At 45.9% G+C, this 25300-nt stretch overlaps 1 protein-coding gene across 8 annotated transcripts; it reads right to left on the reverse strand.

Annotated features, from left to right (window-relative positions):
- Positions 1-24020, reverse strand: ATP6V0A1 (ATPase H+ transporting V0 subunit a1). 8 transcript variants are annotated; one of them, XM_072356845.1, is made up of 23 exons: positions 23877-24020; positions 23549-23689; positions 23222-23300; positions 22815-22912; positions 22305-22433; positions 18386-18468; positions 17431-17557; positions 16124-16206; positions 15345-15438; positions 13796-14008; positions 12996-13146; positions 12673-12812; positions 12324-12481; positions 11784-11874; positions 10930-11048; positions 10396-10612; positions 10093-10200; positions 9270-9344; positions 7555-7662; positions 6987-7004; positions 5067-5184; positions 4456-4627; positions 1-787 (listed from the first exon to the last, which is right to left on the reverse strand). In XM_072356845.1, the coding sequence occupies exons 2-23, from the start codon at positions 23663-23665 to the stop codon at positions 694-696; spliced, it is 2592 nt and encodes an 863-aa protein (XP_072212946.1). In that variant the 5' UTR covers positions 23666-23689; positions 23877-24020; the 3' UTR covers positions 1-693. The 8 variants fall into 8 exon arrangements, with proteins under 8 accessions (XP_072212946.1, XP_072212944.1, XP_072212949.1 ...); XM_072356843.1 differs by having other exon boundaries at positions 18386-18489; XM_072356848.1 differs by lacking the exon at positions 9270-9344.
- Between the last annotated feature and the right edge of the window lie 1280 nt (positions 24021-25300).

Consider the following 25300-nt stretch of genomic DNA (forward strand, 5'->3'; position numbering starts at 1 on the left):
TGCAGTGCAGCGCCTTTAATGCACAGAAACATCCATTAATGCTTACAGTGATTCCCAGCCACGCGGCGGGGGAGGCCTCGATCTGCAGCAGCAGCGCCCATTGCCCACGGCTGCACACACACACACACACACACACACACAGGGAGGCAGGAGATGCTTCCAGCTCGGTCCCAGGCTGGGGGGGTTTGTGTTCCTGTTCTACTCTGCTCACACACAACACTGTTACAAGAGCCACGGCACAACACGGGGCACAATGCACAGCACAACACAACACAACACTGCACTCAGCAGGCTGAGACGGGCCAGAGCTGACCCAGCTGCCCCCCAGTTTGCACAGGAGAAGCAGCAGCACCTGCAGCAGGGATGGAGCGGAGCAGACATGGAGGAGCCGCACACAAACCTTCCTCCAAACGCCCTCACCCTGAGCAGGAAGCTCCATGCTGTATGTGCTGCTCCACACGCTCCTCTGCCCGCTCAGCTGCATTATTCTCACAGCACCCTGACAGAGCTGGCAGGAAACTCACAGCACGGCGACACCGCAGCGAGACGCTGCAGTAACTGGAGGGAGAAGATTCTTTGGGGAGGTGTCACTCATTGACCCAGGGACGTCAACACTCTGACTGCTGCAATAAGTTACACTCACTACGGGGACACCGACGGGGCTCAAAGCGCGGGGCTGCAGCACAGGGGATGCTAATCGTCAAACCTCCCCTCGCGGATGGTGTCAAAGGAGAACGGGAGGAACTTGAAGCCTGTGCCGGTGTAGAACTTGTTCTGGAACTCGATCCTGCGTGAGAAGGAAGGGAATTGCTTGTTAGGAAGGCAGGTCTCTCATAGGAGTTAGGGATTAGCAAGTAGCTGTTTATGGACTATAACAAGTAAAGCTTTAAAGAGAAATATTATAACGCAGCACTTCCATTGGCACAAAAACCGCTGTGATGTTTGTGGAGCACAACAGAACTGCTGCAGCGCTCCAATCCCACCCACGGGCAACACAGAGAGCAGCAAAAACAGGAAGGATTCCCCAGCACCCCCACGAGCAGCACGCAGCGCTCGCTGCAGGGTCACGCTCCCAAAAGGCTCCATCTCAGCTGCAGCAACACCCAGCCTCGTGATGCTGCGCTGACTTCCACCACCAGTGACTGCTGTTTGTTTACCAAAGTGCATTTGGTTTAAGCCCACACAGCTCACAATGCGCACCTTGTCTGATGGGAACACAGCTGGGCCTGCTTTGCTCACTGCCCCCAAGAACTCGCTTCAAAAATAGAACAATTCTGGAGATCCCTCCAGTGGTTGGAACAGCCAGACAGGGAAAGAAAACAAGGATCCCGAGGGGCACAATAAGAACAGGCACAACGTTTCATGAGCCTCGTGAGAAAAACTTTCCACTGCGTGGTCCAGCAAAACAGCACGTCTGCAGGAATCAGGGGACAGCGGGTGGCACAGCAGCAAAAAACGCCGTCCAGAACAAGTAGGAAAAGACTCATTTTAGTTATTTTTTCCCCAAATTGAGAATCGAGGCAAAATCTGGTATTTCAGGGCAAAAAGTGGCTCCTCAGCAGAGCTCAGACCTTCAAAACAACGCCTTCCCCGATGCGTTCTGCTGCCTGTTGGTGCAGATGAGATCAGAGCTCCCTGCAGAGGAATCCCTGGGATGAGCAGGATTTTCCATGTGGGAGGAAGGACTCCCTGCCAACAGGCACCGGGTTGTCAGGAGCCTCAATAATCTCCATAAGTGCTTCGTGACTCAGGAACGATTCCGTAAGCAAAGGGAAACAAGAGGCAGCTGGTCGGTATCTGACTCACACAGACCCCGCTGTAAGTGCAACTTTCACCCCAGTGATGAACTGTTCCAGCTGACCCTGATATCAGAAAGCGCCTTTTGGGCAGACTGAGTTACAAACAGCCTCAGCCGGATGCCTGAAGCTCAGGGAGCGGTTCTTAGTGCAGGGCTGACACACGAGGCCAGCAGTGGCTCAGGAGGCAGACACGCTCTGCATGCACCAAGAGATCAGGGCGCAGCTCTGCCCAGATGGCAGCAGGTTCTCATGCCACAAGTCACTCTGTCCTGCAAAGGGAAACGAGGTCTGGCTGCCCAGAAGACGAGCCCGAGCTCCTGACCTTTACAAAGCAAAATAACTGGGATTCTGGCAGGTGGGGAGTTGGGCGGTGAGCAGGACACGGCCCAGCACACCCACCTGAAAGTGACACCCCTGGGGGCTGCAGGCACTGCCCACGCAGGGCAGGGTCAGCTTACAGCTGGGAGCAGCCAGCCAGGGCACCGCAGAACTGCAGCTCTTCATTTATTTCCATGGCTGTCTGAGGCTGATCGCATTCGTTGTATCTGAAATCTGCTCTGCTGTCACTGCACAAACCCACAGCACTTTCTGCCATTCAGAAGAGGCAGCGGGTGAGCTGCCTGCCCCCAGCTGCACCCAGCATGGCACAGCCAGGGGAGATGTCTTGGATCTGTGTCGCTGCCGCCAAAGGGCTGAGCTCATCTGTTCAATGTATGGATTAGTGGCAAACAGCTCAAAAGAATAAAAAGAAAAGCTGGAAAAGAATAGCTCGGAAAAGAACAGCTCGGGCAGCTACCAAGCTCCTGCAGAACTGATATGGAACTCAATCTTGGCAGCACTTTGAGTGCTTTCTCCACCCCAAAATGCCCCCAGAAGAACCCAGCCTGCAGAAGGAATGCATTCTTTCTGCAAAAGCACACAGCAAATCTTCCTGGTCTGGCACTGCTAAGTAGAACTCTCGGAAGAATCTGTTCTCACTGATGAGACGTGCCAAATGACTCCCCCTTCCAGGAAGGCTGAACCACCCACACCTTCAGAATTCCACATAGGTGACTCTTGTCCCCGAGTCACAAAATCCGATCTGCTCCTTCCAGGGCAGTTTTATTTAGTTTCCCTACACACACACACCTTCCTTCTCAGAACAGAACAGGCACCATTGGCTCGGAAACAAAAAGGAACATTAACAGCATGTTGTTTTGAACAGCTGCAGGTGCACTCTTCATTCCACTGATAATGGAAATCCAAACAAGCGCAGAACAATCCCAGCACATCCCATTCAGTTTGAAGTGCTGCCTCCAGATTGCTTTTCAATGCTGAGACTAAACTTGAGCGGGTTCTATCTTAGAGAATGTAATCTAAGGTTTTACAAGTTTGAAACGTGTTCAGGGAAAATATGACTCAAGAGCTTCAGTTCTGCAGCTCCCAACAAGGCCCTGCTGTGCCCTGCATGGCACCTTTGGGCTTTGTGCTTTTACTGTTGCTTGGCTGTTTTTTTCTCTCTGTGTGCCATTCGTGCCTCTGTCTTCCCTTTGCACATTTCCAGATCATTTTAATCGCATTTTACAAACACACAATGTGAAAAGATCTCTTTGCTGAGCTGCAACCTCTCACTCGCACTTGATTCACTCACTTGCACGCAATGGGGACACCATATACACAGTGCTGCTCACTCTGCTCTCCTTGGACTGTTAACAGCAAGACTGGGCAGTGTGCAGAACTCCTTTCACACTGATGCAACTGTGCAGTACAGTGACAGCAGAGTGAGGATGAGGAAACACCAACCAGCAAGAAGGCCTCGAGTGGCTGGTATGCAGATTCCTCGGCTGGAAGCCAGGAAAAACAGAAGCACCATCCAGCAGCCATTTGCAGCAGCAGCCCCCACTTGGGCTCCCTCAGCACAAGATGGCTACAGCCAGCCCTGCATTTCCTGGTCCATCTCCACTCACCTCACTACAGGGACACACAGAACATCTCAGCTCACCCAAATCTGCTGTCAGCAAAGGGGCAAAGTTACCATTCCTGAGAAACTGGGGGAAAGTGCAAAAAAAGGGTGTTTCTGCTTGCTTTTCAAAGGCTTCCCACTTAGGAGGCTGCTTTTAAAAAGTGTTCAGAGTTTTTCTTCCATTTAAGCAAAACAGAAGCTTCTCCTGAACTTCACGACTTCACTTTTCTCTCTCTGTTACCAGGAGCAGCAGGACCAGGCAGAAGATCAAAGCACAAAATGATCCTGCTGAAAGCTACAAGCACGTTCGTCCTCCTCTCACAACGTTCCCGTCCCACTGTTCACAAAGCTAATTTATTTTTAATTAGAGTCCAGCTGCTCTCCACAATTTCTAAGCAAAGTTTATGCCTATGATCGAGGGAGAGGAGAGCATTACCAGAAAGAAGAGTGAAATCTCTGACCATATTAACGACTTTCTGCTGCCAAAGCACATCATCTGTAGGACGTCTAGGAAAGAGCTGTGGTCCTCCAGCACTTCTGAACATGGCCAGTCTCACCACAGTATGACCCACCACCCCAGTTTTACGGCCTCACTTTCCCTGTGTAACAACCAGCACAATCTTCTGGGAGATGTGCGTTTCTCCAGACAGCCCACATGACATCAATCTCCTTTCCATGATGAGCTCATGATTTCTGAGCATTGCTGTAACTCACCAGTGCAAGCGAAGAGCATGGAGGAAAGCAGACAGGCCCTCCATGACCAGGAGAATTGCTACTGTCAGGGTAGCAAAAGCAGCAAAAATGAAGAAAAGGCCAAAGCCTCCAGCCAGGCTCCTCACGCTGAGCCCAGTGTGGATCACCATGGTCCAGAGCACCTCCGAGAGCTCTGCCAGGAGAACAGAGACAAAAGGACTCATTTCAGAGCATCCAACAAGAAGCAAACTGCGCTTTTCTTACACAGCGAAAGCTGAAGTCGAGGGAAAAACCTTCTACCGTAATAAAGTGGGAAAGTGGGAGAGACAAGAGTTTTTGCAGGCAAGTATGTCAGGACATTGCTGCCCACTGCTGCATGCAGTGCAGACCCACCGGCCAGCAGCACTTCCAATCCCATCCACCCTTCCAGATCCAGGCAGCTGTTAGCAGGGCGCTGTGCACGTAGATAGTGGTGTTTACATTTGATTACTGCCAGCTCTGCCCTTCTCCAGCAGTGCCTGACACCACAGAGCTGAGCTCTGGGGAAGCTACCTGCACTGCTGCCCTTTGCTTATCACCAGTCCAGGTCCATTGGTGACACTGAGCTGGATTTTCAGTCCAGGAGTACTCACGTGCATGGGCTAAACTGAGAGCCCAGAGCCTCAAGTAGGACGCGGTGTTGGAGATGCACCCCAGGCAGTACTCAATGGTGTGGATGGCCTGGTACACCACAGTGTCAGCAAAGTCAAACTGCAAAGTGAACACAGAAAATGAAGAAAGCTGCGAGATGTGCAGGGAGGAAGGGCTGGATGAGTGGGGAGGACAAGCAAACTACCTGGTGCTATCACCAAGGACATCGTGTTTAAACTTAGACACTGATACTGTCTTCTCCTGGTTTAGCTTGTCAGTTTTATGAATTAAAACCAAATTCTCTTGTCCTACTAGGTTTTGTAGAATGACATTCGCTGCTGCAGCTTTAAGGACTGTTTTCATGTCCTATTGTACAAAATCAAGATATTTTGAATTCTACCATTGACTTTGCCAGGAAAAGACTGTACAGCAACAAGATGGTGTTCGTATGAATTCACTGGTAAACTGCATGTGCTTCTACAAGAGAAGAGACAGTATTCCAAGTCAATACTGTGAGTGCACCTCTGTGAAAAGACTGTTTTGCAAAATAGGGACTTATCCCCTCTGAAAACAAACAATGCACAAAGCGGTTTTGAGAGAGTCCTGTCTACAATTCATAAGTCTCTGTGCCTTGGTAACTTTTTGAAACAATAATTAAAAAGCAGAAGAAAGTCTGCCATGAAGGACAGCTTCGTATTGTTCACCTTGCAAAAGCAATCCCTACGTTTTGGATTTAATCTGTGCTTCAGAAACTGCTCATATTTAAGTCAAGTCAATGTGATATTCTAAAGACACGGAGCGACCTGCATTCCAGGCATGCACAGCAGGCTATTTATGTTCTCATTTCGCCCTCAGTATATGCAGGGCAGTAAATATTTTAAGCAGCAAAGTTAAACCAACTGTCAAAAGTGTAATTCTTCCTCTGCAGAGTGAGAGCTGCAGCGTTCTGCAGTAAAACCTGTCCCGGCAAACAGTGCCACCCCCCAGCACACGCTGCACCCAGTGTGCAATTAGAGGAACGTGACTAATATCTCAACAATGACAATTCACAGACACGTGCAACTGCTGGAGAGAGTCCGTCACTCTGCGGGGGGCTGGAGGCTCCACAGGATCACTCTGTTGGAGCACTTGCAGTTGTGCACATTTTACAGAGGATCACGGAATTAACACCAATTCCACATGGAACTGTACACCATGGGTCCACCTTCCACGCAGCAGAACCACTTTCAGCATCATTTAAGACAACATCATTCTTGCAAAGCTACTCTACTTTCCTGGCCTTTCTGTTTTCGTGACCAATTTGGGTACCTGATTGCCTGACACTTGCAATAAATCCTGCACAAGAGTTCCTAAAACCCACTTAATACTCTCAATTGTTACAAGTATTTATGAATGAGCAGTTTCTTAGAACAGACCCTCCCTTCTTACAGATAAACTCAGGATAGTTCAGCTGCTGAACTGTATGAAAACTGGACCAGATCTGTTAGATTTTATCATTGGCAATGACCAATATTGTCCTTAAAACTGAAGTCATTTGGGGGGGGGAGGGAAGCCTACCAGCTTTAAATGTTTTATTGCAATGCAGAATTACCAAAGACACAACTTAAGGCAAATGAGACTTCTTTAGAAGCTTAAATGCATGAATTTTTCAGTTTCATAGTCCTGGCTTAACAGCTTTCTGGGTAAACTAGGAGATCTGCAGGCAGGGGATAAGACAAACAAGCTAAATAAACGTAGTAATCATAGGTCTGTTGGTGGGCATGACACTGTATGAAGGGTTAAAGATGGCCTTTAGCATGTCAATAGCTGGATTTTTTGGAAAGGAAGATGCCATGACATAACGCTCAGTTCAGTGCATGGTTTACACCAATGGGAAACGTTCCAGATACACATGAATGCAGCAAAGCTGGCTGTAGTCTTACCACCTCATCCTCTGTAGGCTTGAAAACATAAGTTCACATTTAGTGTGGTGTCTCAGTCAACATTAATCATGAACACATTCAATCATTCCCTCCTCACCATGACACAGTAAAGCAGTAACAAATCACATGCACTACAAGGAGGCAAAAAGCTCCCGAAGTAAAAAGATGTAACCCCAGCAGCCAGAGCAAATACAAAAAGTAGGATCTCACTACTATAGAAAAATGGCCTCGGATTTTGGCTAGCATTGGAGAAGCAAATAGCACAAACAAACTGCACTTCAGCCAGGGCATATGCTGTGTGTGGGAGCATTCTGCAACCCTCACTGCACAGCCTGCGAGATGGTGGCTCCTTCTAATGAAGACAAACAGCTGAATTTCCCTTTGCCTGCAAATTTTACTTTTTCCCTGCCTTGAAGTCCTGGGAATGACCATTAGACTGCAGTACTTTACTGCTATGAAAACACTTCACTGAGAATGTTGCTATTTAAACAACTTGGAAATACAGCCAAACTAGCATGTTCTGTCCCCAAGTGCATTGACTAGAGACGGAGCACGCTCAGGTGCTTACCTCCTCCCCCTCCTCAGAATGGGTAGATAACTGATCGTGCTGGATGATCTCAGCATCCTCCTCCGTTGGTCCGTTGCCCACCCGGATCCCACCGAAGTTGTGTGTTCCCTAAAACACGAAGAAAAAGAAAGAATAAAAAATGCTGTTTGTGGTTTCCTCTGACAGCAGATGCTTCTCATGACTCCGTGTGCAGCAGCAGTCGCTCACAGAAGAAGACAAAACATTAAAGCCCAGGTTTAATCAGCTGTGCAATTCCTTTTCTCAGCTTGGATGGAAAAGATGCTGAATCCTGTAAGGCTGGGAAAAAGAAGTCTGAACAAATACTTGATACGTTTCTATAAAGTAATTGCAAACCTAAGTATAACAAAGGCCAAATCTCTCATGAGGACGTTTGCTGTAACTGATGTGAACCAACACTTTGCACAACAGCAGCTGTGAAGCAAGCGTTAGAATCCGAGTGAAATGCCACTGTTGTTGCAGATGAGACAAGTCGCATCGTGGCTCACACAGATGCACACACACACCACGTCAGGCACACCAACACACGTGGGAGATCACACTCTCCCTCACATGGAAATTCCGCATTGTGTAAGCAGTTCCTTTTATAGATAATTGTTTTGACATTCAGCGTCTGACAGCCATAAATCCACTGCACTCCAAGTAGGAAAGACTAAGACACAAACCCATCTGAAACCCCTCCGATAGTCACCCAATGACTGCAGTCACTGCACAGTTAACATGAGGCTTATGGCAGGCACATACAGTCTCACAGCCAAGACAGGATGCAGAGAACTGCTCCATTTCTATGGTCCTGGTCTGTGTGAATCTGTATTCTGAAGCTCTTCCTTCACGCTCAACTTGTGTCTGTTCATTGCAGCCAAACTTAAACACAGCTCCAAAAGTTCCAACCAACTTCACAGTTCTAACCACACTTCAAGCAAACATCTTCACTCACAGCTTCTTCCATTGGATGCACTTAATACATTGGGTGAATTATGCACAAGAGATGCACTGTCTGTTCTGACCTGTGTAGCTACTTAAAATTTCATAATAGAAACAGGAGCCAACAGCTAAGAAGTTGCCCCCAAATCACCTTTGACACAAAGTACAATTTGTTTCATAGTTTGAAAGACTTCAGCTTTTAGAGGTAGCATTCAGAACTAAAACCCATCTGAAATACAACATACAGGGAGAGGATAAGGTTCTGGAGCTGCTGCAGTCCTCGCTCTCCCAGAAAGCTTTCAGACCTTTCAGGGCTGCCTGTACCTTATTTGTGCACCACCACTTTACAGCAGTAATTACTGCTTTGATGTTGTTGGGAGGCCATCACTAACATGCTTGGGAACACATAATGTAAACAAAAATGCTTCAATGAAAGAAATCCTATTCTAGCTTAAACAAATACACAAGAAAAGGAAAAAGGGGAACTTAACTTGGGGGGGGGATGTGGCAGCAAGGAATTCTTGTGCTGCTCTGCAGGTTGTGATTTCAGCAACACTCCTGCAAAGAAGTGTGTCTGCATTCTGTGCGCATGTAACTATTATCCAGCAGCCTGGTAGCTCTTCCAGAATGCATCGACTTTGCTGAACTTTGCTCTTTCCAAGAGAAAGCGTCTTTCACCCTAAAGGTGCAGTAGTCATTCACTTATGAAATTCAGGTACATTTCATGCTCGCTTTCAATATAAATCCATCAGGTGATTTTTAGATCCACTCACTGTTGCAGCCGCTGCTGCCTCTAGTGCCTGCTCGTTCGGGACTGTGCTGACCTGGGCCTCCACGGGCTGCCCTTCCTGATAGTGAATGGAAGAAAAGAAAGGGAGGAGGAAGAAAACAAAAAGAGAAAGGGAGACGAATGGAGGGGACATGGGAGGATGAAAGATGGTCAGAGAAGGGAGAGGGAGTGTCTTTAACTGAACTGATCTTTGACTCACTTAACATCCCGAAAGCTATCTGCCAGACATGCAGGGAGAATTTTCAAGGATCCCCATGTGCCAAGTTCCTGCTTTTTATAGGAAAGATTCCTTACAATACAGTTGGGAAACCTAGAGATTACCTCAGGAGATAATCTCTCACATAAAGAAAACAGAAAGAAAAGAAAAAAGAGAAATAGACTTATGCTATCTTCTTTTTAAACCATCCAAACTGCTTTATCAAAGATGGCCATTAAGTCTATCAGCCCATGAAGCTAACTTCATTGCTTTTACATCATCACCCTAGCAAAGGCCCAGAAGTGCATCCAGCAACAAGTAAGACTGTGTTCCTGAACCAGCTGACAATGCTCAAGGTGGTTTTATTGTTTTTATCATTAATAACAGGTAGGGTTTTTAAAGCTGGTTTGATGCTGGATCCAGTTCGAGAAGCAGGCAGGCAATACTTCATCTCCAGTAACACCCACCTGCCTCCATGCCCAGGAAAACGCAGAGAGCCTTTAGAGGTCTGTAACACTGTGTGAACCCACAGAGCAGGGACAAGGTGGAAAACACAGCTTTTCAATTATAATTAGTTCTTATATTGAAAATCTACAAGGTAGTCACCCACCAAGTGCTTTCTCCTTAAATACTGGTGGCGAAGGACCAGAGGTTTAGCTACCAGCATCCACGGCACGCACAGTAATGCCACCACCACAAGGAAACACTGGAGTCCTTTCTGTAAAAGAAACAAGCCTCAGATGATTTAGCAGCAGTCCATGCTCACACAAACCCTTTCAGGCAGTCTCAGGCAACAATGAATTCCCAGAGTACGTGGATGCTTCACACAGATACTCTCTCTTGATTTTACAATTATTATAAGGTCAAAGACAAATATCACCTCTGATCTTACAATTCGAGCAACAGTACGCACCTGCCCTTTGTAAAGCATCTTGTTACTGGTATCACCATAGGAAAACAAAAACATGTTGATAAAATGTATTAAAAGGCTTGGGGCTTCCTTTGATGTGTGAGCATCGTAGGCTGTCCATTTGTAGAAAATGAGAATAACAAGGTATCCAAACAGCGACGACATGAAAATCATCTCTGGAATAAATCCCAGGTAAATGTTCAGTGGCTTCTTAAAATATCTACAGGGAAATAAAAAGAGGAAAGTTTAAAGTAACATCTAGTTTGCATCAGTCTTATGTAGATCAAACACTTTAAAAGAGAAGGAAAAAGCAGTTCTGTAACAAAGCTGCAGAGGCTGTGTGCTTCTAAGAGCTGGGACTTAAACACAGTTAATTACTTGACACGTATAGTTATACATACACAGACAGAAATAACCACTATGCCCTTCAATCAGAAGGTTAAAGTCTGAGGTTTCTGCATCTTAAACTGATACACAAACTACACCCAGAGAAATTCTCTCATCACCCCCATCAGAAAAACAGAACAAAGATCTTACATGTGGTTGAGGAGACTCAACATGACACCAAAGAGCATGTGGATAATGCCAAGAATCACAGACATTTTCATCTTAAACGAATTGAGGAAGGCCAGTTTATTGTTGGCAATATTCCAGATCTGGGGAAAAAACAACCCTGAGTCAGCCAAACACTGAGTAAAAGGAAAACAGAAAAGAACGAGAATGTTCCGTTTAAGCCAACCAGCGTGTGTTTGTCATACAGATATCTGCTCAGGAAAACTCCGCAGACAACCTTTCTGATAAGAACCCTGACCGATCCCAGCACCAGGGCAGGAATCAAACCTTGCTTATTTTCATTTTGGCAAAAGAAGCGGGGAAAGGAGTACAGAGGGCTGTTATCTTGACAGAAAAACTGTTTATGCATTTCAAGGAGAAATTACACAAGTTCTGACTTTCTGCCACCTCATCTTTCATGTGGAACACACGCGAATTTTTCTATCAGATCCTAAAAGAATGGGTGTTATCGAAGCAGGCAGCTACCAAATTATTGTTACTCAGAAGTTGTATTTCCAGGACTGACTGGAAAGAGAGAACTGGCTTTCTCCAAAGTAGGAAAAAAAGTAACTTCATAAAGTGATGTTTAAAGTCTCATACAAGATATGATTAAAATGCAGCTGGAAAGGGTGAGGAAGAAATCTTTCATGGTCCAGGGAATAAGTTTTTCTATCCTGCAGCCACAGCCTCTTTGGAACTAGATCCATTTTCACCATTCACAACTATTTCAAACACCTTTTGCTAGGATGTGGAAAACTTTCACAGTGAGCTGTACTGATCCTTTCGTGTTTACACACAGGATGTTCTTGAAAGGCAGCAGAGGAAGGAAGAGTTCTTACCGGGTCAATGCCAAAGGGATAGGGTCCACCAAACACTCCTGCTTCAGCGGGGTTCAGCTGGAGAAGAGGAGTAGTCTTAAGCAGTTCATCTCTGTTTGGGTATAAGTAGATTATATAAATGTTAGCACAAGGAACGTTGACCTCCTTTTAAAACTAACAGCATTCTTCCTTGTGAGAGCAAGGGATATCTCAAAATGAGAGAACGTGAAGGTTCCCGTGCAGCCCTAGAGGTTTGCCAAACGAGTAACAAGCCTGTCTCTTGACCTGCTATTCTGTGTCACAAGGAAAAGACTGAGGAACAGGAATCTTGCTATGTCAATGATAAGAAAGGCACTAAAGTGCATCTTTATGAGTTTCCTGAAAACAAGCAGGTTTAGCAGGTTTGAAACTTGAGAGGAATCACATTTGTACCCCTCTTCCTATTCCACTTGAAAATGAGTTCAGAAGTTTCTGTCTTCTTGAGCTGGTAAGACAATGGTGAAAGATAAATCACCTACTTGTCACTGTCACGCTTCATTCAATTCAGAACTATTTACTCACGTCCAATTGGCTTTTGAGAACATCGGCCGGACACTCCAAGATGAACCAAACATATTAAGAGACTTGGAGAAGCAGTCGTTATAGATAAGGCCTGTGTAAGTGGAGAACAGCCCCATCAGCAGGATGATGTATCGACCACTAAAAACGGTGTTGAACATCTAATATGAAAGAGGAGAAAAAAAAGTCTGTGAGAACAAGGGAAATCTCCCATACTAACAGCGTGCGGCATGCAGACCCGGCATTCTGCTCGTGTGCCTGGAGTTACAAGGAGTAACAAAGGGGAAGATACAAGTAAATCCGGTCGCAACTCTGTATTAAGCACAAAGCTGAGCATGCCTCCTCTCCTTACCTCATTGTCACTCTTCTGTGACAGAATCCGACTCTCTCTAAGCACCATCCAGATCGCAATCAGAGTCATCAGGATCCCATGGCCAAAATCTCCAAACATCACAGCAAACAGAAACGGGAAGGTAATGATCGTATATGGGGCTGTAAGAGAAAGACGCTCCTAGTGCACAGTATTTGACCAAGCCCAGATTTACTGTAGTGCAGATTCCCAAGTTTGTTCCCCACTTCCATAAGCTGCAAAGTACCATATTAGAAATCTCCACTCAACATGGAGAAACACCATGGCTAAAAGTTACTTCATTACTTCTTAAAGTATGGACCTACCTGGATTTATTTCCCGGTACGTTCCAATGCCATAAGCATCAACAATGTTCTGAAAGCCACAAGTGAACTTGTTAGTTTTGTTGTATGTTGGTGGGGTCTGATTGGTTTGCATCCGATTTAAAATGGATGGGACAGTGGAACCACTGTGCTCCTGTTTTGGAATAAACAAACAGATCAGGGTTAGAAAACATCCTCAGGGCAAAGGAAGGCAGAGTAAAACATTTATTTCTTGCTGGCATCTGGAGAAGAACAGGCTTTCATTTCTGTAGTCTCCTTGCCCAATGAAATATTCTTGAGCCATTGAAGAAAGCTGCCGAGTTTCCTCTGCTCTCCCCATATAACAGGAGAAATACTCCTAGTATGGACATGTGTGTTTTTTCTGAAAATGACAAGATTTTCAAGGCACCCAACTCTTCATTATTTATCTGAGCAGAGGGAGCGAGCTTGCTAAAGTTCTGGCTCATTCCTTTAAGTTCCACTGTATATAAAAACAGCAGGACTACAAAGCACAGCCAGGTTACCCAGATGCACCAACTGACTCCAACACAGGAAAATGTTTTATCATGGCACTTTCCTGAACTCGAAAGCTTACACAACATGTTTGTAACAAAGTGAGATGTGCTGCAGAATACCTATAAGCCATGACTCCTGCATGTTAGATAAACTGTCCTCTGTGAGGGCTGATTGAAGCAGCCTAAAGGGATGGTTTCCAGAAAAATCAATTAATTCCTCTTGCATTTACTGACAGTTGCTAATCTGCTTGAACAGAAGCAGACAGGGGCAGTGCAGCAGTTACTCACAGTGCCTCTCCTGAGAGCAAACTGGATGGAATCGAGGTCAGCTACAGGACACCAGACTTCAGCAATCAAGCACTTCTGTGTCACGTCAATATTGCACAGATTCAGGGTATGGTAGATGGCCTTCATCTTGCGGACCTTGATGAACCAGACCCGAATATTTTTAGCAGCTGCCTGCAGAACTCTTTGGCGATGATCCTCCGTTTGGTTCAGCACCTTTCATGGAAAAGCGAGACAAAGATGAGGCAGAATCATCAGCCAAAACTCGTAGCATACAAAGAGCACAGCGAAGTAGGGCTGACCAACAAGACAAGCTTTATTCACCAGACAATGGAGGAATAAGCCCTTGCCCCCCATCCCACGCACAAGATTTCCACATGCGTGCAGTGCTTTAGTTTCCATATTAATTAGTTCTACTAAAAGGGTTTAGGGCTTCTTTCCAGGTATAGTCTGACTACTTTCCTCCTCCAACCCCAAGGTCAGTGGATATTTCAAACAATGAGCTAAGCTGTTCAGAGACAACAGAGAACATTTTTTCCTCCACCCGGGTTAAAAGAGCAGAGAAGGGCTCTGCAGGAGAGGTATAAACACCTTAAACACCCCCCACCAATACTACTTCTTATTTTTTTCCCCTGAAAAGGATGAAGTGTTTTCTATTAAGATTGTTTTCCAACTGGAACACGTCTATCTCAGGCAAAGTCAGATCCCCAGCCTGGAAAGTCTGAGACTCAAGGGAAAGTGAGGACACAGCACAGCTATCACATGCAGCTCTGAATGCTAATAGTCAAATTGCTTCTGCATTCTTATCTACTTCACTAAACAGCTGCACCACAAATCTTTCACCCTGATACGGGTTCTGTATCAAATAAGCTGTTCAAATGCGACTCTTTTTCCTTTTAGTTCCTGAACTTTCTCCTTCATCTCAGATCCCTCCCATTTTTCTGCATTATGACACACTGCCTTTTCTCCTTGAAGCAAATGTGAAATATTTCAGAGCTGGCACTTGGTAGTTTTATGTGCTGACTGCTTTATGCAAGCATTCAGGCTGCTGCACAACAGCTTGATCATAATGCAGAAACTCTTTAGGAAAGCAAAAAGTGAAAATACGGAGACAGGCAGAAAAAACATGGTAGGTTAAAATTAGCATTGTTATCTCAACATGCAGACATGTTATAAAATGCTTTCTAAGCTCTTGCAGATGAAACAGGCAATTATACAAGCATGCTTTCAGAGTTGGAAGCACAGTATCTTCTTACCCATGCACGTTCCTCTCTGCTCCCTGGTATTCAGTTCTATATTGACACTGTATTTACATGTATATAATTAACTGCTCAGACGTGCAAAGATCAAGCCACCTCTCTACAGTCTGAAAATGTCTGAGCAAAAAGCCTCCAAGCAGCTTTCCTGAAGCACTCGGTTTCTGGCCTTAAGCTGCCCTCAGCTGAAAATATGGTCACCAAATAAGGCCAAAACAATTCTCCTCTTTTAAAAGAACCAAAAGACAAATGTAACTACTAATTAAACAAGCAAGTATTGACTGCATTTATTTTACCATCTGGAGATCATCAATTCTGGTATTGACACCAGAAGCCATTTCCTTCCGCTCCTGTGGTGTTTCTGGACATGGGTAGAGGGAGGCACGGAATCTGAAAGACATGCAAGCAGCCTTAGTAACAGAGATGGGAGGAACATTAACCCATCAGGGGAACAGATGGCAGAGACTAAACACAGAAATAAAGCAAGGAGCATCTTAGTATCAGCAAAGCCTGCCAAGCACCATTACAGTCTTTAAATCAAATGGGCACAGAAGTTTGCTAAAGGCCAAAACAGAAGTTGAATACTAAAAAAAAGAAAAAACAAACAAACAAGAAACCCCTCTGTTCCCTGTACTGACACAGTCCCAAAAGCACTGTTATGAAGCTGATTAGCCATCCCAGTTCAGGGTGCTCCTATCATGCCAATGCAGCTGCTGCTAGAAGCAGTCTCCGTTGGTCTCCCATGACAATACTGCCTGCTGGCAGCCCAATAGGTCTGCCCGAGAGATCAGCACAAACTCCATTGTTTCTAGGCATTCCCTAACACAAAGCAGTTGTCTGCTATGAGCATTACAGGCTTAGGGAGCAGCCAACGTGACTGTAAAACATGATACAGTTACATCTGGTACATTTTATTTGATGTCAAAATATGTACTCCTAAGGTCATCACCGAACAAAGAGCTGAAAACTGGGGATATTGAGCCATTTCAACGTGTTTCAAATATCTGAGCGCTCTTCTATGAGAGTTGCATGTAGCAAGATGCCCAGCTCTAAGACTTCCAAGTAACTTGCATACCCTTCACATATCTTCTTGACTCTGTTCTTCAGTTGGTCACCTTGGAAAAAGATGATAAATACAGACTTGTGCACATAATCCCCCTGGAACAGAAGAAAGGGTGTGTTGTAACAGCCCAGCTAGGTCCAAATATTAGCATTACAGCAAATTACAACAGTGTCTTACTTTCCTTCATTGGAATCTGTACACATAGAGGTCATAACTGTACAGCGAGTCAAGAATGCACCTTAACACAGAAAGTCACAAGGATTACAGTCAGGGTTTCTTGGCCTCAATATAGAGCATTACTTCTGTATTTGCGTTTACTGAAGCACAATGCTCCAGATTATCTATCCTATCGCACAGAATAAACATGAAAATCTGGGGAAAACTGCCAAAAGAACAGGGATGCAATGAAATAGATGTATCAGCACTTACTGGAGGCAGCAGACTATGGAATCAAGCAAAATGAGTGAACTAAAAGAAAGATGGGGTTTGGTGGCCTTTTTTCTCCAGGGAGGCCAGGAGCGCATTCTTTGCACAGCTGTTTTCATGTTGGTAGCCAGTTCCCCTTTCCTGCATTTGTTGACAAGTTATTGTTCTACTTTACTTAGGAAATCTTTCCATAACGTTAGAAATTAATTGCATTAGGTGTAACCTCAATTTAAGGAAGCGTTGCACATTAAGAACAAAGCCTCTCGTTGCTGACAGATAATTCAACAGGTCAGCTACCAGCAGTCAGGACAAGAGAACAAGGGAGCCTTGCATGAGAAACAGAGGCAATTACTGAGTTCAATACGCCTCTCTTTGTTCCAGCGCAGCCTTCATACAGCCCTTCTTCTTACACTTGAAGATCCAAAAATTCACGTGTTGTCCACATATTTGAGCAGAGGACACTATGTAAAACCAGCCCCAATCACAAACTATACTAATTGTATTTACAATAAGGCCAATGATTCTCAGGTGTACATTTAAATTTCTAGTTCAGATATTAAGGAAAGTACCAAGTTCAAAATAAATGAGCTACTGCTGCCATGCACTGCTGATGTCTGACAGAGCCTCTCTTTGAAGGAAGTTTAGTGCACGCAGGAGTTGCACTTGCATGCTTGTGCCAGGGAGGTAACCGTGCCTTGCTGCAGCCCCAACTCATCCCCCTTTTAACAGGGCTTATCATTCATCTCCTAAAATGCTGTAAGTAGGTACTGCAAAGAGATGCAGCACAAATGTTTGCCTGCACGGAGCTCACAGAGGGCAAGAAGCACAAAACTGTAAGTGGATCCCTTTACACATCTGAGCCTTTTGCCACTGTAAACGATGGATAACTTTACCGTTACGGGATCCTCCAGGGGGTTCTCAATTTCAGCCTGACGCAGGAACACGTTCCCTCGGCACACACGCCACAACATGCGCTCAAAGGTGGGGATTCGCTCACGATTGATCACTCCAGCCACAAACCTGAAGAGGGGACAGTGTGTGAGCCCTGCACTTACAGCAGCACATTACCTTGAACCCAAAGCACCAGCTGGAGCTCAGCATGGATTGAAAGCAACAAAAATCTCACTTTGAAAGTCATTCTTTCAGCATTATGGGAAGTTCTCTACGCTCCCAGAGATAAAACAACTGCACTACACCAAACGCTGGGAGTTAACAGAATGAAACTGCCCATTAAAAAAGTTATTCTTTAGAAGAGGAAACAAATGCATTTAGACATACAGTTTCTAAGCTCACTGCTGCTCAATTGATCAGGTTCCTGGCACGTCACTCCTGAAGGGTTATAGCAATCAAGGTTACCACTGAGTGTTCTAGGCACATGAAGAAGACCTCATTGATTCAATCCCTGTGTCCACACACAGAGTTACACACGTATGGAAACAGCCTGGAAGCAGCTTCTTCCCAAGGCATGGATCCGTGGGTCCCTTCACCCCCTTGTCAAGGAAACTAGGCCTAACTGTGACAAAGATACAGAACCACAGGTTTTTCACAGCAGTATGTGCTCAGTTACTGGTTTCAACAAAGCTGTGAGAGCTCAGTGTCTGAAAAAGCAAAGAGAACAGATTTACAAGGAATAGACTAGTACAGTTCCTCATGTAGAGAGAGACTTCATGCAGCATGAAGTTCACATAAGCAGGACGAGAACACAGACCAACAGAGTTTTAGGTCAGCCTCCACCTGCTTCAAGCACCACTTAAAACCCTGCAACAGTGCTCAGATCACTGCGGACTCTGCAGAACTACCATAAGTCAGCTGCATTAACACAAGACAGAAGGTACAAATTGCCATTACCCGAGCCGCAGTGGGGCACCTCTTCCCATCTCACTTGGCTCCAGGAGTGAAGAGGACTCCTCCAACAGGTCTGGATCCGCCATCTGCTGATGATGCAATTCAGCCTGAATTCACAAATCAATTAACATCTAATGAAACTAGTTAGTGGCATGCAGGGAACGAGGAACCAGGAGAGTTTGGGGAGACAAAAGAGAAAAAGAGAGAACAAAACAGCAGAAAAAGGGTGACAGACAAGACACCAAGAATCACAGAATCACACGAGGAGGAAAACAAGAGGAAAAAATGGAATGGCAAAGCAAAGCTCCCATACAAGAAAGGTCTGAAGGCTGCTGTAACAGAATGAACAGGCTGTGGGATACATAAGTCTGAAGAAAGGTAGTTCATACAGCCCCACATTGCAAGGATCTTGCAGAGTAGAATTCCTGGGAACACAGCTTGAACGAATCAGCAGCTTGAGTCAGGAAGGATGCTCAGACCACATCCCCCTGTGCACATACAGAAGAATTCATGTATGTTTCATCCACAGCCCCATTCCATAGTTACTTCTACCTCTGCAGCTTATATAGTGAAATGGAGAAATGCACAGAGCCCCTCAGCACAGAGAGCCAAATTCTACCTTCTGTAAACAGTTCTGCCCCACTGGGGAGACTGCAACAATACACCTGAAGGTAGAGTTTGAGAGCAGAACATGTAAAATGCATGCAGGCAACACAGCCTTGCAAAAGTATACAGCCAGCCTGTCAATACAGCATATTGCCTTCATTTGTGCAAGTTGCACAAGAGTTTTAGTGGAAAGCTGCAATGTGTTACTTGCCTCCAAACAGAAGCACTGACTATGGGCAAGGAAAGCTTTTGTAAGGCTGATGAAATGCAGCTCAATGGCTTGTCCACACACTTGCTTTAGCTTACAGATGTTACAAAAGTAGGAGAGCCCCCAATTTACTTTGGAATGGTAAAACAAAACTCTGGTTCATTCATCATTAAGTCAACTTGTTGCAACATCAAACTCCGTGAATATATATATTTTTTTCCATGGAGAACACAACAGAAGTCTGATACCCCCCCAAAAAACATACACACCAAACACACCAGCGATCATTTGACGTTAAGATTTCAGGATGTTGGAGAACGATGAGACAAAGTTAGGATTTCAAGAGGCTTGTATTGTATTTATCAGCCACCAAGATGCTTTGATAATGCTGGTGAGGCAGTGCCAGTCTAGTTGAAGCATGTTTAATTCTACCTCTGACCCTCTTAGGGCTGTGCCCTTTAGGTGAGACACCTCACAACACAAAGAGAGGTCCTGCTTAGCAATATTACCAAACAAAACAGCTTAGGGAAAAAAGAGATGGCTAGACTAGCTTCACTGAACAAGAACTTTTATACAAATAACTCTTCTGTATGTAAAAGAAAAAAAACAATTTATGGTCTTTATCTCCCAAGTGCTTTAATTTGATGATCACACTCTTCCTAGAAGGAAAATGATGTGGTAAGATCTGCTCTGTCCTGGAAGGATAAGTGTGTTAAAAGAATTAACATACAGAAAGTGGAGAGACTGCAAGGAAATCAAAGTGCCACCAGGAACGATGCAGAAAGATAAAACTGTAGGAAATGCCCTTTGAGCAAATGCTGCCTCCAGCAATGAGCAAAACATCAAAGTTATGTGAAGTTGTTTCTATGTGTTTTTGTTGTTGTGACATCAGGTCACAGTCAGTTTAAGTGTTCACCCCGATCAACACCTTCAATCTCAAGACCTGAGAAAAGTTCAGTTTTCCACGCTCTTGATTCAGGTTCTGCTCTGTGCTGGCTCTGGATTGCTGCCACAACACCATACAATTCAAGCCCCTTCCAGGTCACGATCAAAACAAAAATCAATTTTCACAAGAACTAAACGGGTTCATTTCACCATCTGGTTATTAACCCAGAGCCCAGACAGACATGACAGATGCGAAACAGACAGGAAAAAAAGCAGGTGATGAGAAGAGTCAGAGGGAAGAGAGACGGGGACTGCATGCCATTAACCATTACTTTTCCAGTCTTCTTTTATGCTCACACTTTAGGATGCTTATGGCAAAACTTTCAGAGAAATCTCTCCAGCCCACACTGTTCTTCATAAGCAAAGACAAGAAGACTAAGAAAAGGAGCATAATCATCAACATGGTGTGTTGAAACAAGAAATGGCTACGCTAACAAGAATGGTCATAAGAAGAACTGAAAGAATTTCACAACCTCCCACCCCCACCACAGAAACTCCAGGCAGCAAATGCTAAATATAAAAGACTAAGCAGCAAGCCATTTCTTGTGCAACTTATTACTATGAATAGCACAATTTTGATTACAACTTATTGAAGTCTTCAAGTGTTGAAGGTACTGTGCAACTGACAGCATGACAAAGTAAAGCATTCAGCGTTTGAGGATACATAGGATTGCACAAGTCTCAGAAGTCCTGGGCCAGTCAGGACCTCACGCACAGCTTTCTGATTACAGTGTGAAGAGAAACAGCCAAAGGTTTGACACCTTCAGTGAACTTCACACACGAACTGCTGAGTTTGCTTCTATCTACAGCAGTGTGTGACACTTTATTATTACAGAAAACAGTTATCAAACAGGAGGATAAATACCTAAACCTTCACTGGCCAGTTCTTTGAAGCCTGACACAAGGACTCCTTACGCAAGTGACTGGACAGATTTTTAAGTAGAGAATTCATTTTAGTATGTTCATACCATCCTTGAAGAAAGGCAGTAGGCAGCTCTCAATAGATGAGTGCAATTAATGCACTAAATATTATTAAATATTAATATATTAATATTACTAAATATTCAGTTAGAACAGGAGAGCTATCAGCATCTCAATGCAGCTACGTAACAGATTATCAAGTTCATGCTGTTCGTCCAAAGGGACTCTCAGCAACCTCCACGTGGGCATTCAACACTCGAAGACGAGTCTTTTAGTACTGAACAAATCCCGCGAGCAACCAACAGATCACTTGGGCAGTATCTACATCAGCAGCAAGGAAGGCTTGTCTTGGCACAAGAATAATCTCAATGCCTGAACAGACAGCATCCGAGCCAAGAAAAAACCATCAGATAAACAGTCTGAAGTTTGCAGAAGCCCAGCTCCTCCTGATCACAGCCTTTGTGAACACCAAGAGCCGCATCCATTAAGAACTCTCTGATCAATCGTTGATTAGAGGAAATTGGGCATGTTCTCAGCAAACACCACGTCTTTACTGCTCTAAAAAACTACACAGGAGCTCTTTGACAAAACTCTCTCGGTTTTGAGATACTTATGCTTCAAGATGAAGCTTCAAGCCTTCTCTTATTCAGGCTTTAGGCCACTATATCATGAACGACACAAGAGATGGGTGACCCTTTCTGACCTAGCTCTCACTTGACAAAACATTAATGATTTTAAATGCTGTTTTTCTCTAGAACTTACTTTTAAAAGTTTTGGGGGTTCGATCAAAGGCTCAACATGTTAAAAATAAATCCATTGACTTCATTGAACTTTGTCTTATGACTTAATGAACAACCTCCATATAACATTTCAGACACTGAAGTTTGACTGTAATACCTCTGTGTAAGTGAGGCATGACTGCTTATCTGTACACAGAATGAAGAAACTTGCCCACTGTAGCACCAAACTTCTGTCCTTCAACACGCTTTCAGAACCACTGGTACTTTATTTTGCGTGTTTTTAGTGAAACCACTGACTTAAGTTAATTAAAGAGGTAGATGATGGGTGGCTACGTGTGCCGCATGGGAAATGGAACACAATTTGGGAAGCTTTCTTAGATAAAGCAGGAAGATGAATCTGCTGCCCAAAACAACAACTAAAATATAGATTTGAGAATAAAAATGGCAGTTTGAAGGAGGAGAACCTGCTGCCCAAGTGCTGACCCACCCCCGGTATTCTGACCTCATCAAAAAACTGCTGAGTTTTACGCAGTATAAACTTTAACTCTGTCAGCTCCAAGAAGTTTCTCTTCAGAGCTTCCTGGTTTGTGTTGATTTCTTTAAGCTCATTCTCAATTTTCTCAAAGTTTGCCTGCAAGATGGAGAAAGAAGAGAAAAAAGAAGTGCCTTAAAGCAGTTGAATAAATAAGTGCCATTAAATCTATTAAAACAGCACAAACCCTTCACAGCCTCAACACTGACCCACTATAAATCGTGCTGCCAAAGAGCTTTTCAGGAATTTCACTTATTCAAGTGAGTCAAAGTGCTGGCTTTCACTTTTAGCCATATCTGCATAATGTGAAAACAAAACAGTGTTGGCGAATTAAAACCAAACTGATGGTGAGGTAGCATTTCAAGTGACTCGGGACTACGGTTAATGAATCCCTACCATTAAATACAAGAGATATCTATCCTGGGAGTTGATGCCACATGTTTTCATCAAGGTCAAACACGACTTGAGACACATTATTACCTCCAAATCAATCATGTCACGCGGAAATGGCACCTCTGGGTTTTCACCTGTGTCCATGATGGGAATATTTGCTTTTTTGATCTCCTTTTCAACAAATCCTGGAAAGACAGCACCATTAACACTGGCTGAAAAGACACCTTGATGTCAAGTTATCACCCCTCTAACCCACATCTGTAGGCTGATCTGTGGGTCCTTTCACCTACAAAACTGCGTGTTTGGGTTATTTTTTAACCAGGAAACGAATCCTTGGAGGAATTCTGACTGGCTGACATTCAGGAGAAAGGCAGCCTTCGGTTCTCCAATCTGCACTTTGCCTTTTAACACTGTTTTAGGCTTAAACTCCATGACTCGTTTCCCCATAAAAGCTGCAGCATTACGGGCACGTTGGGACGCAGCGAGGGACGTACTGAGCTTTCGGTCCATCTCTTCACACCTCCTGACTTCATTAACAAATTTGCGCTGGAACACATTCACGTCCGGGTTCAGCTGTCAAGAGAAAAACGTTTCCTCAGCGACACCCTTATGTCAAAGATGGGACCGGGGGGAGCGAGGGGGGCAGCGGGAAGGGGGGCAGCGGGAAGGGGGGCAGCGGGAAGGGGGGCAGCGGGAAGGGGGGCAGCGGGAAGGGGGGCAGCGGGAAGGGGGGCAGCGGGAAGGGGGGCAGCGGGCTCTGCGAGGGCAGCACGGAGAGGCTGCAGCCGCCCCTCCCGGTTCTCCGGGCTGCTGATACTCACGTCGCGGAACTGCACCTTCCCCAGCTCGCCCAGCTCGCTGACACAGCAGTACGCGGCCTCGGACTGCAGGAAGAGCTGGGCCAGGGTCATCTCCTCGCTGCGGAACAGCTCCCCCATGGCGACGCTGTGCCCACCGCGGCCCTGAGTGGAGGAGGCGCGATAAAAGCACGGGAGGAGGCCGGGAGAGACAGGCCGGGAGGGACAGGCCGGGTCTCCCCACCGCCCCCTCACGGCGTCCTTCGAGCTCGCACGGGGCGGGAGCGGAGCCTCGGCCCCGCCGGACCGCACAGGTACCGCACAGGTTCCGTACCCGGTACCGCCGCCTTACCTGCCGCAGCTCCCGCACCGCTCCGACCCGCACCGCCGCGGACACCAGCTGACCGGCAGCGACGCCCGGCCGTGACGTCACCACGCACGTCTCCTAGCGACGGCGCGACTCGCTGAGCCGCGCCGGAAGTGACGACACAGGAGGAGCGGAAGTCACGCGTTCTACCGCACTGCGGCCTTTCTGACGTCACAGTGGGCAGTGACGTCATGTCCGTCGCGGCCGAGGCGTGATGGCGCGGCCTGGCCTCGTGTGCGGGAAGCGGCCACGTGGAGCAGCTGGGGCCGGAGCCACGGCCTGCAGGGACACCCGGCTGAGGGCAGGGCGCCTCCAGGGCCGGGCCGCTCCCCGCCTGCTGCTCTGTGCTCAGCTCTGTGCTCAGCTCTGTGCTCTGCTCTGTGCTCTGCTCTGTGCTCTGTGCTCAGTTCCCGCAGCGCTGCAGCTGCCGCCTCATCGCGGAGCTGCCCTGTAATACGTGCAGTGCCGCTGGAGTCAATGGAACCGAGCAGAGCACAGCTCAGTGCACACGCTGTGTGTTACCTTCCTGTGTTGGATACACACATCCTCTTGCCCTTGTGTGTCCAGATCAGGGGGAGGCTCCAAAAGGAAGGCTGCAGTTTGCCACCTATTGGCTGTCCCTGGTATGTCTCTGCTGCAGAAAATGGCTGAAATGAAATGAGTCTTAACACAGAATCTGACTCGTTGCATTTTAGCTTGGGGTGTGACTGCTGCGGGTGCAGCAAGCCCAGAATGTGGCGCTGGATGTGTTCTACTGAGTATTGAGACTAAAACCACATCCCTGTTCTGCTGGTTTATGTCACTCTATCGAGACTTACGTACTCATCTGATGTTGTTGCTTTTGTTCCCAAATGGGGAACCTGAAGCACAGAGATTGCAATAAAGTCACAGAAGGAACAAGAGAGCACTGGTCTGCATTGAGGCCTGAACGTCAAATTGCACAGAAGACAGTTGTGGGAATCCACTCTGAGATCTCCCCAGCGACAAACAACTGCGCAGCTCTGCTGCTGCCTGACAGGAGGGAGAGTTTTACATGGAACTGACTCATCAGCACCAAACACTGGAAATAAATGCTCAGGAAAAAGGTCCCTCCAGGAAAAAACAGGGTGTAGAAAAGCAAGCTATTTTTGATACATGACATAATACCTTGAGTGGAAGCTGCACAACACAACTCGCTGAAACCAAATCCAGATCAATGGTGTGCTGTGGGGAAACAGCACTGAAAAGCAAGTTGTCACATGGCAGAGACACAGGGGCACAGAAAGTGCTAACTGCAGCAAGTAGCCCTCATTAAACAATGTTCCCATACATCTGTTTGTGTCTAGTGGGTTTCCCAGCTTGTATGCTAGGAATTAAGGATTTCTTCCAGGACTGGCTTGAGGTGTATGAGCCTGGGTAAGCCAAACTTT

Source organism: Excalfactoria chinensis, chromosome 24 (assembly GCF_039878825.1).
Source record: "Excalfactoria chinensis isolate bCotChi1 chromosome 24, bCotChi1.hap2, whole genome shotgun sequence".
Lineage (NCBI taxonomy): Eukaryota > Metazoa > Chordata > Aves > Galliformes > Phasianidae > Excalfactoria > Excalfactoria chinensis.